This window comes from Pezoporus occidentalis, unplaced genomic scaffold (genome assembly GCF_034315485.1).
Source record: "Pezoporus occidentalis ecotype Australia unplaced genomic scaffold, CSIRO_AGI_Poc_V1 ctg288, whole genome shotgun sequence".
Classification (NCBI taxonomy): domain Eukaryota; kingdom Metazoa; phylum Chordata; class Aves; order Psittaciformes; family Psittacidae; genus Pezoporus; species Pezoporus occidentalis.
In genome coordinates this window covers 249033-265087 of record NW_026914807.1, presented here as the reverse complement: position 1 = coordinate 265087, position 16055 = coordinate 249033, and the positions used below count along the sequence as shown (strand labels likewise).

The window sequence follows — 16055 nt, the reverse complement described above, 5'->3', positions numbered from 1 at the left end:
CGAAGATATTTTTGCACAGCGTGCTATTAAACCGGTCAGTGAATGTGCGTATTTTCCCTATAGCTGGCACTCCAATTTTGTGACTGCTGCTAGCAGTATACACCTTTATGAAAATTACTTCTGACCTCATGTGCATGTTGTCTCATTTTTTACTTGCCCTGAGTGGAAGCTCAGAATGAAATCAGTTTAACAGAATAACTTTACTGCATATAGGTTTTGTCACAAGTATTGCTTACAGGATTACAAAACTCACTTCAAAGCACAGCTGGGATCTAAATTAAGCCTCGAGAAAATAGCTAGAACTCTGCCAGCCTGTAAAGCAATGGTGTCATTCTGTTATACTTTAGTATAAGTATATATGGGCTTCACTGACATACAGATATACCCAACGGGCACCAAAAACCAGTGTAGAGAGTTAGTGAGACTTACTATTTCATAATAAAATGTATTGCTTCTATTTATTATTTTTCCGAAGAGGCAAACATAAGACAGAAGAATTGAGAATTCTCCACAAACCATGTTTCTACTGTGATTTCCAGAAGAAAAGCAATTCAAGTAGCAGAGAAGACATATAATAAGATCCAAATGCAGAACTGATTTCTCTTTTATTTCTAGAATTAAATTATAGTACTGCCAGCACCAAAAGCTCAGAAAAAAGGGCGAACATGAACTCTAAAGTCTCAAAAATACAATTCCTTCTCCAAATATGAAAAAATAAGATGACAGACTTCAGTGGTACCATGACTTCCAGAATGAACACTTTATGGAAGATAGTGTGAAGGTAATCATAACAGAATTTGAAATGATTGCTAACATGCATAGATATGAAACACAGATATAGTAACAGATACAAAAGAAACAACTTCTTTGAAACAGTCTTATTCACCCTGCCCCCTTCTTTTACACATCCTATTTGTAAGAAATCCTTGATTTAGGTCAAATGTCTTCCCTCACATGCTCCATTCCCTGCTCTGCACTCCCACTACATTCCCATCTGAAACACCATCACATTCACTTAATGCCCTCTAGTAGCTTTCCAAACTTACTGTTTTGAGCCACCCTTTTTGCCTTATTCCTATACAGATTTTGGGCGTAGACCACATGGGGGGGGGGAAGGGTAAGTGGGATGAATCAGCACTACAGCTGCTGCTGTGACGAAACAACCCACTTTATACCCGTCTTTGATATCCTATGGTCACTTAATTCAGACTACAAGCTCCTTTGTGCAGGAAACATATTTTCCCAGATAGATAAAACTTTGTGAAATGACATTAAAATATACACAGTAAATAGCACACTGCACTTGCAAAGTCAAGCATCCAAGAGCTAGTAAATGTCAAAAATAAGTTAACCCACATAAACTTAAAACAGAGCCCATGGGCATATGGGTTGTGGTATCATTTTCATCTTACAAAATAGGATATTAATTTTTTAATATCATCCTGCCTTTCTCAGTGCACAAACAGTCTGAGCTCCTTGAAAAACAATCATTCAAGATCTTCATTGTTCAGTGATCCAGGCCTTGTCTCCTGTGTGCTTGTCTAATCCTGTTCTGAAGGCAGAAAAGCCTATAAGGAAACAACTGTTTTGATCATACTCTTTGCTACAGTATCCAGCTAATCTCACAAACATTTATTTGCATTCATTCTATAAAAGCTGTTGTGCTGGTGATGCACAATTCAGAGTAAAGAGTAAGTATTAATTTGAAGTGCTCCTAACTTGCATAGCTGTTAAATTTTAGAGTACCCTACACATCATGCATGGTTATCATATTTAGTTTCCACCTGACAACACTGCGAGCAGCAGCTCCTATTCACTTACACAAATCATTTCACATACAAGGAACAGGCTATTACTGCCACCTAAGAAAAGCTGGGTTTAGGTGATTTGCCCATCTTCACTCACTATCATGTGGCAGATGCAGGGTTATAACTTCACTCTCTTAAATACTGCTCAACTGCCGTACACTCACTTTTCATTTTGCTACCTGCCACTCCACAACTCATTCACTGATTCTCCTAGACAAAGCTCCTCTTTTGGTAGAGAAATGTTGCTCAGGCAATTTTCAAAGTATTCTTATAGTTGACTGGGATTTCTAAACACAGCAGAACAGCTCTGGCCAGAAAACTGTATGGCTAGTGATCTCTGACACGTGCAGTACATAGTCTTGCTATCTGGATGTGACACAGTCGCTGTGTTCCAGGAAAGCATATAAAGGAGAATCATATAACTCATCAAGATTCCTGAGCCTAAAAACGTACAAAGACCACAAGAACTACTCACAACTTGATTGATCATGGCATTGTACAACATATACAGTGAGTAGCACACACCCACCTGCCTATTTCTATCACAAGCAAGAACAGCTGAAGTGAGATGAGCAGGGCCTGGCCAGCAAGTGTAACTGTTCTCAACGACCAAACTTTCCGGAAAGGAGGCAGGGATTTTCCAGCTGAACACGCCATCTTGGCCCCTCTCCTTCACCTTAATAAACCCTCACTAGCTTAATGGATGCAATCAAGCCCCTGAAGGCTACTTCACCTGCAAACATCCAGGCCCGCAGATGCACAGAGGCACCAAACTCACTGATGCAACTTCTTTCAAGGGTGAAGCGCTGAGGCACATGACAGCCATAAACACATGGCTACTTTTTAAAATTATTTAAACCTCATTGAAGAGACAAAAAAGCAAACCAACGGAAACCCCTCTCATCCTCCTGAAACAAGCGCTCTCACTAGTGATACTAACCCCCCTTCAACATGGATTTTTCTCCTCCCCTCTGTGCCCTCTCAGGTACACCACCTGAAGGGCACAGGAAAAGAACTGGAACTGGAACTGGAACTGGAACTGGAACTAGAGCTAGAGCCGGAGCCGGAGCCGGAGCCGGAGCCGGAGCCGGAGCCGGAGCCGGAGCCGGAGCCACAAAGAACCCAAACCTCCCCTCACAGTCAAAGCCTCCCACCCCCAGCACCCCCGCTACACAGGTGCGGAGTAGGCGGAGCTCTCTCTCTGAATGGCGCGTACCCTGTCAATCAGAGGTTCCTCCCGCCCCCGCGCCGAGGCTGCCCTATCCAACCGCGCCTCCGCCAAACAGACGGCAGTGGGAGGGGCGCGGCCCCGATCCCTCGCGCTCCGATTGGCCGAATCAGCTGTCCGCTCACCCCGGCGAGGCTCCGCCTCTCAGCGCTTCGCTCGGAATCCCCAGCGCGGAGAGGAAAATGGCGCAGAGATCTCTCACGATCTGATTGGCCAAGTGTAAGCGTCATTCAAGTTAGGACTCCGCCCTCGCCGCCATCAATCTCCCTGCTAATTGGCTGCGTCAGCGCTCCTCAGGGGGTGGGGCTTCGGGTGGTCTCGGTCCGGCGGTGCAGCCCGGTATCTTCCTCAGCGGCGTCTCCTAGCGCGGCGGTAGCCGGTGCTGCGGCGGACATGGGGTGGCGCGGGGGGGTGCTCTGGGCCCTGGAGGTGGCGGTGCTGGTCACATCGGCCTCTCTTGCCGGTGAGTGAGCGGCGTTCGGCCGTCGTGGGGGAGCGCTGGCCTAGCTTGCTGCTGGGGGTGGGGGTGAGGGTGAGGATGAGGGAAACGGGAAGGGCTGCCTGGCCGCTGCGGGGGAAGGGGTCGCGGAAGGGAAAGGGGCGGCTGCGCGCCTCAGCGAGACTGACCCAGCCGTGGGGAAGGGGTGCGGGAGCTATGTGGGGGAAGAAAGGGGAAGGAGCACGGACGGAGAGCCCCTTCCGGCCGCTGTAGGTGGGAAAAGACCCGGGACTTATCCCACACGTATGTCTGTTTGGCTGTGCCAGCTTCAGAACTGAGATGTGGGAGCTGAGGGCAGTCTTTTGCTGCATCTCCCTGCCTCCTATCTCCACACCCACCCCTGCTCTTCTAGAGACTGTGCTTGAAGACTTCGCATTCCCTTTGTAGCATAGGGCTTTATGAAACGTGTTACAGAATCATAGAATCGTTGAGGTTGGAAAAGACCTTTAAATTTATCAAGTCCAACCGTTACCCTAGGACTGCCAAACCACCACTAAACCATGTCAGTAAGGGCCTTACCTACATGGTTTGTGAAGACATTGTTACCTTACTTTGTACAACTTTTCATGTTTTGTTGATCTGGAGGCTTTCTGTTGCTTGTTTTGAGTTGGACTTCTTGTCTGTACTTAAGGCTTCCAGGCCCCACAAATAGTTTTCAGTCAGTTTGCCTTAGTTCTACAGTCCAAGCTCACAAAGGCTTTTGAGAGGTGAAGTTCTCTAGAAGTACAGCGTTGGCAAGGTGAAAGTCTGATTATGTATATTCTGTGTATGTGTGTAACAGTGTACAGAATTAAATGCATCTCAGCATTTACTCTCTAGACTTAACCACTTTGGTGGCCTAGTACTGTGGTCAAGCAATTATAATGTACCTGAAGAAAAGGCTTGTATTCCCAAGTTCAAATTCCGTTTTGATCACTGAGATCTTGAACAAGTCGAGCAAGGCGAATTTGTTGAGAAAAGTAATGCTCTAATTTTACCCATCCACCTAAGCAATTTTGTCCTAAGTTAAGCCACTAAGTTAAGTCTCTAAGTAACACATGGGACTTTCTTACAGCCCTGTGGGGAGTGGACTGAAATCCTACAGGCTGAGCAAAAATATTTGTAGCAATTTTGTAAATTCCTTCTTGAATTGGTTTGCAAACCAAATTTCTGCCCTTCAAAATGCGGGTCGATGCACTGTTAAAGTTAATAGCAGATGATCCAATAAACACATCGGTTTAAACCACAGAATGCTTAAATCTGCTCCATATACATCTAGTGGTTTGGCCTGTTTCTGTTTCCTTTTGCCACCCTTCCCTGACCTGCCTTGCAGTACTTTGTTCCTTTAGTATGTTTATCATAACATAGCTCAGATTTACTGTCAACATTTGTATGCATGATCATGAGCCAGGCTTTAAAACAGCATCTTCAAGGTCACATTCGTTAAATTATTGTTTAGGGAAGGTTATAACTGCACAACACATCAGTTTACTATTGCATTATTTTTATAAACAGCCTTTAGATTTGCAGATGCCCTGGAAAACTATGATATGTAGCTGCTTGTATTGGTAACTGGTTTTCAGTGATCGTATGAGTAAATACTTTTATTTCCTGTATACTGTTATATATATATCTTTTTTGAAGTATGCAGTCAGACTGATTGTATAATTAGAACTACAACAGTCTGCAAATATTTATTGTTTTCTCGATTTTCTGAAAGTGAAAACCCAGCAAGAGAAGTGTTGCAGACTGTGGCTTCACACAATTAGCTTAGGTCTAGTACTGCATCCAAGGAAGAAGAATGTCTCACAACGTCATGTGGTTGAGAAGGCAGAGCAGAGACACTGGAGCTGTGCTGCAGATGCCAGATTGTTCCTGGCAGTGCTCTGTTCAAGCCAGCACTGACAAAATGCTTGATCCTCCTGGCTCTGGGTTCAGTGGCTCAGACTGTTTGCACGAAAAGAGGTGGTAAACCAAGCAGTCCTGGAAGCAAACAGAGCTGTATTGATGCTGCTTGTGAGCTAACAGGATGTTGGAGTCTGCCTGGCTCTGCTAAGGGTTAGTTCTACCAGGTGTGAACTGTAACACTGCTTGCAAGCTTCTAGTAAGTATGCAGAAGTGTACTGTGCTTTTGCTTGAGTAATTGTCCTGCTTTTGTTAGTGTGGATTTGTATGTCCTTAGTCATTGCTGTATAGAAATCTTATTTTGTATGCTAGAGCATTAAAATGATTGGTTCGCATTACTTGCATTACATAAACTGGTAGGTGTGAGAGGGAAGAAGAAAGAATGAAATCTGTTTTTTTCTGTGTTGTATAAGATTTCAAGAACTCTGATGGCTTTTTATGTTTGTTTTTCAGGTGTAAGTGGAGATGAATTTAGTGTCTTACGATCACCTCAGTCGGTTGTTTTTCGAGATGGAAGTTGGCCCATTCCTGGCGAACGGATCCCAGATGTAGCTGCGTTGTCCATGGGCTTTTCTGTTGAAGAGGTATGTTTCAGTTCTTGATTTTTGAAATGCCTCTAAAACAACAGACCTGCTCACTTAAAATGCAGATCTTCTGTCATGTGCTGGAATATATAAAATATCATTGTGTTTCTCTTGAGGAATGTGTGACTTGTCAGAGTGTGGTTTCCAAGTCATATGAGCAGCAAAAGGCTGTGCTAGCCAGCTAATTTGAATCATCAGCTATAGAAGGAAGCATGCCTGTGAGTCTTTACTGTGCTGTTGTTAATTTCCTCTGAGAGCCACCCCCATGCTGTATCCCCCCCACCCATGATCGTGTACTGGGAATCTGTTGAAACTAGTCACTTCTTGCCTACAAGCTATCCATAGGGCTGTGCGCCTGGGTACACTGAAGATGGTAAGAAATGGCTTGGCTGGGCAGGCATTTTGTCAGTTCAGCAAGCTTGTGTGCTGAGCATAGATAATAAGAACCAAGTAGACTGGATATTTAGGAAGTAACCCAGAGACTTGAAAACTCACCTTGGGGTAGTATTTTCCCAGATCAGGTTTTTGAATATAGTTGTAGTGATATTTAAAGTGGGGCACATGAGTAGGAGCCCTTGGATTGATTCTTTCTTGCCTACTGAATTTCTTGCTGAGCTTCAGCAGAGATGATCAGCTGTTGAAGCAGAATCTTAAAGTGTGATACCCAGGTGTCTCTAGATCCTCAAAGCTACAAGCTGGGGTGTGCTCACACTGCTGCGGGGTGGTGGAGGCTGGTTCCCATTTTTTCTATACTACAGCTGGTGAAAGGTCCTTTAAGTCTGGTTTGAATGCAGGTCTGTGTCTTGGAATTTGTCTGAAAATATCTTGTTGTCAGTTAATTATGCTTTTTTGTCATTAAGCTAGTAACACACTCTCATGAGTAGTATTCCCAAGAAGTCTATTTTGATTATTTTATAAATTAAAAAAACAATACATCAGATGGTATTGTGTGCATTACATGTAAAGACACCCAGGAAAACATTGAGGTTTTTGGTCCATTTTGAACACCTGACTTTTGGCATACTGGTCATCCAGAGGTATGATATGTTTATGGAAAAAAGTGTTTCAGTACTCACTCCGTGCTTTTGCTGTGATGAGTCCATAGCCCATAGCATCCTTTAGAAGTAGTTCTCTACTAGTATTATTTCAAATCCTAGAAGCAGGCAGGAAAGGAAGTGTTTTAATTTCTCTGTTCAGTGAAGCTCTGAAACTGAAAGTTACCAGCATTGTCACTAAGGCATTGATCACTGTCTAGGCAACGTACCTTGGTATGGAGGATACCAAAGGGCCCAAACACTCAGCTTTACATCAAGGCTGTAGTCTGGGAACATAAATTGGCAGTGCAGTAGGTGTACTATATATAATTGAGAATTCTTGCTGCATTACACTGGGGATTCTGAACAACAGCCCTAAAATGGTTTTCTTGCTAAAGCAAGATAAAATGGAACCTCTTTTTTGTCCCTGATGGTTCTTTAAAAGATTTTTCTTTTGTTTCTTTGAGGTGGTACAGATCGTGATGTCAATGACATGTAGTTCTAAAATCCAAATAAATCCAAATAAAACAGTTTCATAAAACTTAAAGAAGCAGGTATGTCTTTTACACAGATGAAGAAATCCGAAATCAGCCTAAATGGATGAATTTGTATTTTGTGCCTGAATAAACCAGCCAGCTAGCCTTCACTGTGCTCTTACCAATACATAACTGCAGGAAGCTACTAAGGAATCTTTTTTCTATGTTTTCCATGCAAATTTGTATGGTTTAGATTAGTATGTTGCTGTTATGATTAATGCTCCCTTCCCTTTGTGTGTGTGTGTCTCTCATTTCTTTCTAGTACTGAAAATATGAAGATGTTAGTGTTTTAATGTGCCTAAATTCTTTTCTATGGTGTTTTGGAAAAGGTGGGGGATGTGTGGTTGTTTTTTTAATTGAGCTTTCATTTATTAAATACAGACTATGATATATTGAATTTAATTATGGGAAATAACTCCTAATCTATCCAGTATGTGTAATGCTTTCTCAGTGTAAACTTTGTTATTAAGTTACTGGCACCTTTTAAATCAGCAGTTTCTCCATGGTTAACTTGAGACAGCATTTTTTTAGGGGAGTTCTAGTATTAACTTGCTCCCCCATGAAATTTCCAACAGACTGTCCTGCACAGAGATATTAACAAGATAGTTATTTTGCTGTAATTGTTGGGGAGGGGTCCTTTCTTTCTCCCTTAGAAATACAAGTGGTTTTTTTACTATATTCTAATAGGACCTTTCCTGGCCTGGCCTTGCAGTGGGTGATCTGTTTCACAGACCACGAGCTACTGTGCTGGTAACCGTGAAGGGAGTGGACAAGCTGGCTCTGCCTGTGAAAGGGGTTTCTTACCCTATTGAGAATGTGAGTATCCACATTTGCTCAAAAAGAGGTTTTCTTATTTTTCCAGACCTCTGTACTTAAGCAAATTATCTCCTTTTGTATCATTAGGCCCTGTTTTATCAGAAATCTAACTAGATATTGTCTTCCAGGCCGTTCCTTTCAGTCTTGACAGTGTTGCAAATGCCATTCATACTTTGTTCTCTGAGGAAACTCCTGTGGTCTTGCAGCTGGCCCCCAGTGAGGAAGTGAGTATTGCTTCACTTCTGATTCCAGATGTTGTAAATAATAAACTGCTTTCCACTTGTGTGGCTGGAGCAAAACCAATTGATTTTATGAAATATTTTGCATTGGAGAGGGATTGCAAGTGTGATTGGTTATTAATGAGTGACTGGAAAAACTGAAAACTACTTTGGTGCTGTTCCTGCAGAGGGTGTACATGGTGGGTAAGGCAAACTCCGTATTTGAAGATCTTTCTGTCACGCTGCGCCAACTGCGAAACCGCTTATTCCAGGACAACTCCATTCTCGGCTCCCTTCCTCTCAACTCCCTCAGCAGAAACAATGAGGTAAAAATTTTTTTAATCAGTGGGAACTAAGAACTCTAAGGAACTAAGCTTTTAGGTTTTGGGGTTTTGTTTTTGTAAGTAAGTTTTTGAAAGAGTAATTTCCTTCTAGCGTATTTTGATGCTATAACTGACTTAACCTGTTGTAAAATACAGAGCCTTTCAACAAAATGAGACTTCCCGAACTTTGGTCTCACCAAAGGAAATACCTGTCTCTTTCTTTCTGCCTCTTTCCCCAGGTTGACTTGCTTTTTCTGTCAGAAGTACAAGTCCTACATGATATTGCAAGCCTGGTAAGGTTTTTTGAAACACTTTCCCTGTCTTTTGTCAAAAACTTCAGAGATCTCCTTTAAAGGTATAGAAGCTGTAGCCAGGATACTTGGCAACCAGTGATACATATATTCCAGTTTGTCATCAGTTGGCTGCATCAGTTTAAATAATGCATTCTGAAGCTGTTTTCATCAGCCCTTTCACTTGTGGAAGAAAATGAGACCCTTAATCGTTTGTAATTTCTTTTGTATTGTGTTCAGTGAGAACAGTGGGAATTCTGAGCTGGTATTTCTCCATACCCGAAGACATAGGAAGTAATTAATGAAGAATTTGCTAGGGCTTTCCTTCTTTTCTTAGTTGATAAGTATAGTGGTAGTTAAGAACATGTTCTTTGCCCTAGCCACAATTTTACTTCAGAAGATCACCATAACATTTTATCTGAAAAGGCTGGGGTAACTTTTCCAGCATGAATAGTGATGGTGATAGAAGTGTTCCCATGGGCAGGCAAACTTTGTAATTCTTACAGTCTTTTTACTAAGAAGCTACTGTCTTGTTGCTGTGGTTTAGGGTTTGTTTTGAGGTTGGTTGTGGGGGTTGGTTTTTGCTTTTCTTTATGCTGCAGTCCTCAGCTAGTTAAAATGAAAGAGGCATTAAGAGCTTGAAGTTCCCTTTAGCTGAAGGTCTGATGGAGAGAAATAGAGCTCTTGAGAAGATGAGGTAGGACAATGTGGTGTCTTGCAAATTAGAAATCATGTAGTTAAAGTAGATGGGAAGATATGAGCAGATTAAATGCCTTGCTTTCAGAGACTGTTCTCTTGTGCAGGCAAATGTCAGTGCTGCAGCTTCACACCTGTAGAAGTGCAAGAACATCACTCCTGTCCTTTGAGATAATTTGGACTATATTGGTTGCGGTTTACGACAATGGGATAATACTGAAGTAAAATACTTCTGTACATGGGTTACAGCAAGGTAGAAGTTGCAACCTAGTCAGTTTTGCAAGGGCCAGCTTCAGCAGAGGGATTAGTAGTATCTGAGTTATGTATTTGTATTTTTTTCTCCAAATTTTATTTTTACAACAATTATGGAACAAGGATTCTGATGTGAATAAGTATAATGTTTCCTTTTAGTAGAGCTCGCTATTACATGTATATAACCGCATGTTAGGAATAGAGGCTGCATGATGATCATCTTCTTGCTTCTGTAGAATAGAAAAATTGTGGACTTCTAGTTAAGTTGGCAAAAAATTCCACTTCCTTATCAATATGGAATGTGACTGGAAAGCGAGGCTGGATTAGTCCCAGTAGTAAACTGATTTTTGTGAAATATGTTTTTAAAGTAACCTGTGTATGATTTGATTTCTTTCTGCCCTCAATGGTGTGCCAAAGCTGTCTCGTCACAAGCACTTAGCCAAAGATCACTCTCCAGACCTGTATTCTCTGGAACTGTCTGGTTTGGAAGAGGTTGGAAAACGATACGGGGAAGACTCTCAGCAGTTCAAGGATGCTTCTCAAATTCTGGTAGACTCTTTGCAAAAGGTATGCTTTCTAGCTAATGAGCAAAACTCACAGGAATACTAAGGAGATATTTTTTTGTGTAAACTACAAGGGAGTTAGTTTATTGACTGTTTCTGCTTTGAAATGTTACTTCATTAGTGATGGCTTGCCTGATGCTTGTTTTTGTTTGGTTTTCAAAAATGCTGTTGTTCAGTTACAAAATTGAATGTTGCAACTTGTCGCTCTGGAAAGCGTTGACATGATTTTACAATGTGTTAGATGTTTTGTGTAAATGAGTAGGGTTATATTGAAACATGAGTTGGTATATTTGTTTTTCCTAAATAAATATCATGCATTTAAAACCAGCAGTAGGTCTTGCAAAAACCTGCTCTCAGAAATGTGGAAATCTCTTTATCTCAGGGTACAGTGGTTAGTTTCCCCTTGCCCACAGAGCTGTACAAATCTGTATTTCCAAGCCTCTAAAATAACTGCTCTCATCTGTCAATGTCTCAAAGTAATTTTTTGTCAGGTAATTGTTAGATAAAATCTTTATTATGACCAGTCAGTCTTGGGATTTTCAAAAGCACGATGGAAAAGCATGAAAGTGTGAATAATGCCAAATAAGTTTGGCCAATAAGTCAAATAACTCTTTTCTCTAAACATTACTCTTTGTCCTCTTTGCAGTTAAGCAGATGTATTTAAATACTAGACATCTTAGTCTTCAGACCAGATTAAATTATTCAGGTTTATAATTTCCCAGTGGAAGGTTGAGAACTGAAATATTTTGTTGAAACTGATGATAGACATACAATGGGGAAGCTATGTGCTGTTGGGCCTTTTGTGAAAGGGATGAAAGAATGAGTTCAGCCCAGAAAGCAGTCATAAGCTCCAGTTTCCTGGACAGTGTTTGAGGCAGTTTAAAGAGATGCTGTAAACCAGGTGAGTCAGCACTTCCTGAGTGCAATTCTGAAATAGTGTAAATTTTTATAACTTTCCAGCATTATTCCTGAAGCTGATGTACTAAACCATAAGACATCTTGCTAACAAAACTCTGCTTAATTCCTGACTACAGTGCAGGTTTCAAATTAAATCATTCTTGCTTTTCCAGTTTGCAGATGAGATGTTTAATCTGTATAGTGGGAATGCAGTAGTAGAAGTGGTAGCTGTAAAGGCGTTTAATTCTCCCAACATAAGGAAGACTCGCTCAATTCTCCAGTCTTCACAGGTAGTAGATGCACGTTTTTCTGTATCTCATTTATTAGAAGTGATCCAAACTGCATCACTGCTTCACTTGAGCATAACTTTTTTTTGTAAGGACTAGACTACTAACCGATTTAGGCATGGGTGTGAAGAGGTCAGCTTCCCTGTTTTGATCTTCACTTAATCAGATACTAATTTTGGTTGAAGAAGGGCCTTTGGAGATCATCTAGTCCAACCAACTGTTCAAAGCAGGATTAATTTAGGAGTTAGATTGGGCTGCTCAGGTCGTTGTCCAGCCAAGTTTTTGAAAAGTCCATGGCTAGCAATCCCAGAGCCTCTCTGGACAGCTTGTTCCAAAGCTTTACCCATTGTCACTGTCAAAATATTTTCCGTTATGTCTTGTTAGAATTTACATGTCTGCTCCTTTCTCCCCAGTGCAGTAGTGCATGTAAGACCTGTCTCCCAGGTAGGGAGAAAATTGTTTGCCTTGGCTTGCTGCCTACATTCCAGATGCAGTCCAGGGTGCAGTTGCCTGGCATCATCGCAGGGACACACTGCTGATTCCTGTGCACCTTGTCCACCAGGACCTCCAGGTCCCTCTCTGCACAACTGCTGCCAGTGGTCAGTCCCCACCAGCCTGTGGGGTTATCCTGTCCCAGGTGCAGGACTTTGTCCTAACAAAATTTCATGAGGCTTCTGTCAGCCTGTTTTGGATTCCATTGATGTCAGTCACCGTAATCACTTTTGCATTTTGTGCCTTAACATCAGGACTGCGTAGACAAAACCGCATTTCACATATTCGGATTGCTCAGGTTTTTGGTGTAGTCAGAATGTGTTTTGTATGCAAGCTAACTTTAAAGTAATACATCCTCTCTTTATTTCAGAGCGAACCAGACAATCCATATAACCTTGCCTACCCATATAACTACAACTACTCTGTAATCTTCAACATTATTTTGTGGATGATGATAGGTCTTGCTTTAGCTGTGATAGTTATCTCCTACAACCTCTGGAACATGGATCCTGGCTACGACAGCATTATTTATAGGATGACAAATCAGAAGATAAGAATGGATTGAGCTGCACTCTTATTTCAGTGCAAGGAAATGAAGAGTAAGGTCTCCTTTAAACTGTCTGGAAAACAAATATTCTGACATGGTTAATTGTGGAGTTTTTTAAAGGTGTATTTATTTCTAAGTACTTCTTTTTTCCTCTTAAGCTTATTTTAAATGTTAGTAGTAGCACCAGATGGGGCTTAGAAATTGAAAACTGCTTGTTAAAAAAAACCAACAAACCAACAATAAACAATCCCCAAGGTAATTGTTATTAAAGTAACATCATTCCATTTTTTTATCATGTAACATGAGTTTTTGAAATACCATGTACTGCCTGTGACTGTGTGCAAACCAGATGAAATTATGATAGCAACATGTTGTTTGAAACTTTTACACTGGAAGATTAGAAATTATAGCGGAATTGTTGTGTTGTATATTATGAACCAGTTGTAAATGTTTGATGTAAATATTTATAATGGCGATATGTAACTTCAGAGAGGATAGTAATTATTCTTTAGTAGTATACTAAATATAGAAATATTTCTACAAGACTACACTCCTAGTGGCACAAATGGCATTTTGATTTCATGTTGATGGCTCAGATGTGAGCTGTAGTCAGAAGGATCCTTTACCTAGAACTTGAATAATTTGGAAGTAAATAACACTAGTGTGGCTGGACTATACAGTGGAGAGTCTATAAATATTGAAGTAGCAACAGTCTGATAATGGTCTCATGTCATGTACAGTTGTAAGTTCCTATTATGACTCTTCATATTCCTTCCATTTGTGTTGATGTTATTATAAAAAAAAATTCTTTTTGATAAGAGTGGACCAACACTTGAGTGAAATACACCTTCCTTATAGTCCTGCTTCAACCAGTCAATAAAACAGAGAACAGTTGTTCTTGAATCCATTTATTCTTTGTGGCTTCATAGGTGTAGCTACTTGTATTTACTGTTAGCTCAGCTGAATAGAGTTTGTGCTGGCAGCCTCCTACATGTGACACTGGGCCAAAGTCTGTAACAGTTTAATTTTAATTGTCTTTCAGAAGCAAATGTTGAAAGAGCACCTTGTATGGACTAATTTTCCTAAACCAAATAATGAGTATAGTTAAACCAAGTTAATCTCTGTCCTGAATCTTTTTTAGAACTACCTACTTTTTTAGAAACTCATTTGCTCTTGTGGTAAAAGCAATTCTTCTGGACTACAGCAGTGTGAATGGAAACTGCTTTTTTCATCTTGTACTTAACTTTCCTTACTGTTAGGAGATATTTGTTCCACTACCAGAAAAGATCTGCTCATTGAATTAATTTGCCTTGTTTACTGGGAATGTCAGGTTTGGAGGGATTGAAGTTGTTTGTATTGTGGTGATCCTGGATACTGCTTCATGTTGAATTGATTAACATGCTGCAGCTTTACCCAAGTCTAGGAAATCCAGTTTATTGTCTGTTGCAATAATTTGAAATTAATTGGAATGGCATTTAATTTGAGTAAGTTCAATAGATAAGAAGAGTTGCTGTGCCAGTTTCTCTAATTATTGAACATCCTGTAACACACCTGCACTGCTTTGAGAATCAAATCCCTCTGATGGACCACTATGAAACCAATTAAAATACAGCTCTACCACAAGGCAGGGACACCTTCCACTTGACCAGGTTGCTCAAGGCCACATCCAATTAAAACACCTGTACTTTAGGGCAGATAGGACTTCTGTAGTTCTTTCCACCCCTCTATCCAGAAAGTTTTAAATGCAAGACCTGCCACTGAGATGGTCATCCCTATTGGCTCCCTTCCAGCTGCTTTCTGCTGCTGTAGGTAGGCTCTAGTTTTACTTTTTCAACTACTTTGAAGGGCGCATTTGAATTCCTGCCTCTCATGTTAGTACCATATTTGTTCATTCTCATGGCTGTAGGACCTCCAGCTCCTACTGAAGGGGCTTTTGAGCACTCTAATGTGTGCTGTTTCTTAAATATGAGGTGCTTTGTGCAGCACAAGCTGTTTTTTTTTAACCACTGTAAAGCCACTATGCTTTAGTTTGAGCTAGGTAAGCAAGACACATTACACTGTACAACAGTACTGGTCCTCAACTGCTAATCAAACGGGCAATTACAATACTGATCTGTGTGCCAGGAATAGCATTTTTGTACTTGGAATTCAGTTAATTTGAATGAAAGTGCTATCACCACCATTAGACCTGCTATTGATCTTTAAATGTAATCATCCCAAGAACAGAAATTGTGAAAAGATTTGTGATATGATAGAAATTGCAGGTTTTGTGGACAGTGCTGCCAGGAAAGCAGTGAAACTGTTATGTTTGCTTTGTGAAGGAAGGCAAGAGTGAGAGCAGAAACCCACAACGTTTTCCAGAGGGAAGTCACCACCTTTTGAGGCATTCCTGCAAGGCTGGGAAAGGGAGAGGGATGTGAGGAAAATTGAGCCTATACTAGGATCCTGTCTGCTTGAAGTGGGAAGTGTAGGACAGTCATTATGCCCATGGCAGGAGGGCTGGAATTAGATGATCTTAAGGTCCTTTCCAACCCTAACTATTCTATGATTCTAGTATCTAGAAGGAAGTAACTTTCAGCCAGGCTGGGAAAGGCTTGATACAGTGCTGCCAGTAGGATCTGCCATGCAACTGCTGCAGGGAGTGGTGACCTGGTCACCAGGGAGAGCTTTTCCTTGGGGAGCTTGGCCTTGGCAAAAAGGGTGAGAAGTATTTGGTTGGGTCTGCTTTAGACCGTAGTCCTGTATTGTCTGGTATATATATATACTGGGGAATAACTGGAGCCCAGGTAGCTGTTCTCATGAAGTGCTGATATTTGTGAAAAAGGAGAGAATTCTGAGTCAGAATTGAAGCCTGGGCATTGATTTTGATATTTAGATTGAAAGGAGGAAATAAGAAATACAATAAAGGGCTTTTAAAAGAGTCAGTGTGCTGGTCTTTCTAGGTAATCCCCCCAAGTCCAAATTTGGCAGAAGGGAGGTGTAATCCAGGCTTAGTCTATGCCTCAACTGTCCAGACTTCACCATGCTGCAGGCATGGCAAATTTCAGAGTTCTGGCCAGTGCACTGTTGTTGCAACAGGCAAGATAAGCCTAAAGCAGATC

General features: G+C 41.2%; 1 protein-coding gene across 1 annotated transcript; it reads left to right on the top strand.

Annotated features, from left to right (window-relative positions):
- Positions 1 to 3369: 3369 nt before the first annotated feature.
- On the top strand, positions 3370 to 13861 carry ATP6AP2 (ATPase H+ transporting accessory protein 2). The gene is made up of 9 exons (XM_062626057.1): positions 3370 to 3499; positions 5873 to 6003; positions 8261 to 8389; positions 8518 to 8613; positions 8796 to 8933; positions 9170 to 9223; positions 10586 to 10735; positions 11802 to 11918; positions 12778 to 13861. Exons 1-9 carry the CDS (start codon positions 3430 to 3432, stop codon positions 12970 to 12972), a joined length of 1080 nt encoding a protein of 359 aa, XP_062482041.1. The 5' UTR covers positions 3370 to 3429; the 3' UTR covers positions 12973 to 13861.
- The last annotated feature ends 2194 nt before the right edge of the window (positions 13862 to 16055 follow it).

Excerpts from the sequence above, each read along its gene's own strand:
- ATP6AP2 (XM_062626057.1), top strand. The coding sequence starts at position 3,430 with ATGGGGTGGCGCGGGGGGGTGCTCTGGGCCCTGGAGGTGGCGGTGCTG. Across the intron at positions 8,390-8,517 it reads TTTCTTACCCTATTGAGAAT|GCCGTTCCTTTCAGTCTTGA; the intron begins GTGAGTATCCAC and ends ATTGTCTTCCAG. Across the intron at positions 11,919-12,777 it reads CAATTCTCCAGTCTTCACAG|AGCGAACCAGACAATCCATA; the intron begins GTAGTAGATGCA and ends TCTTTATTTCAG.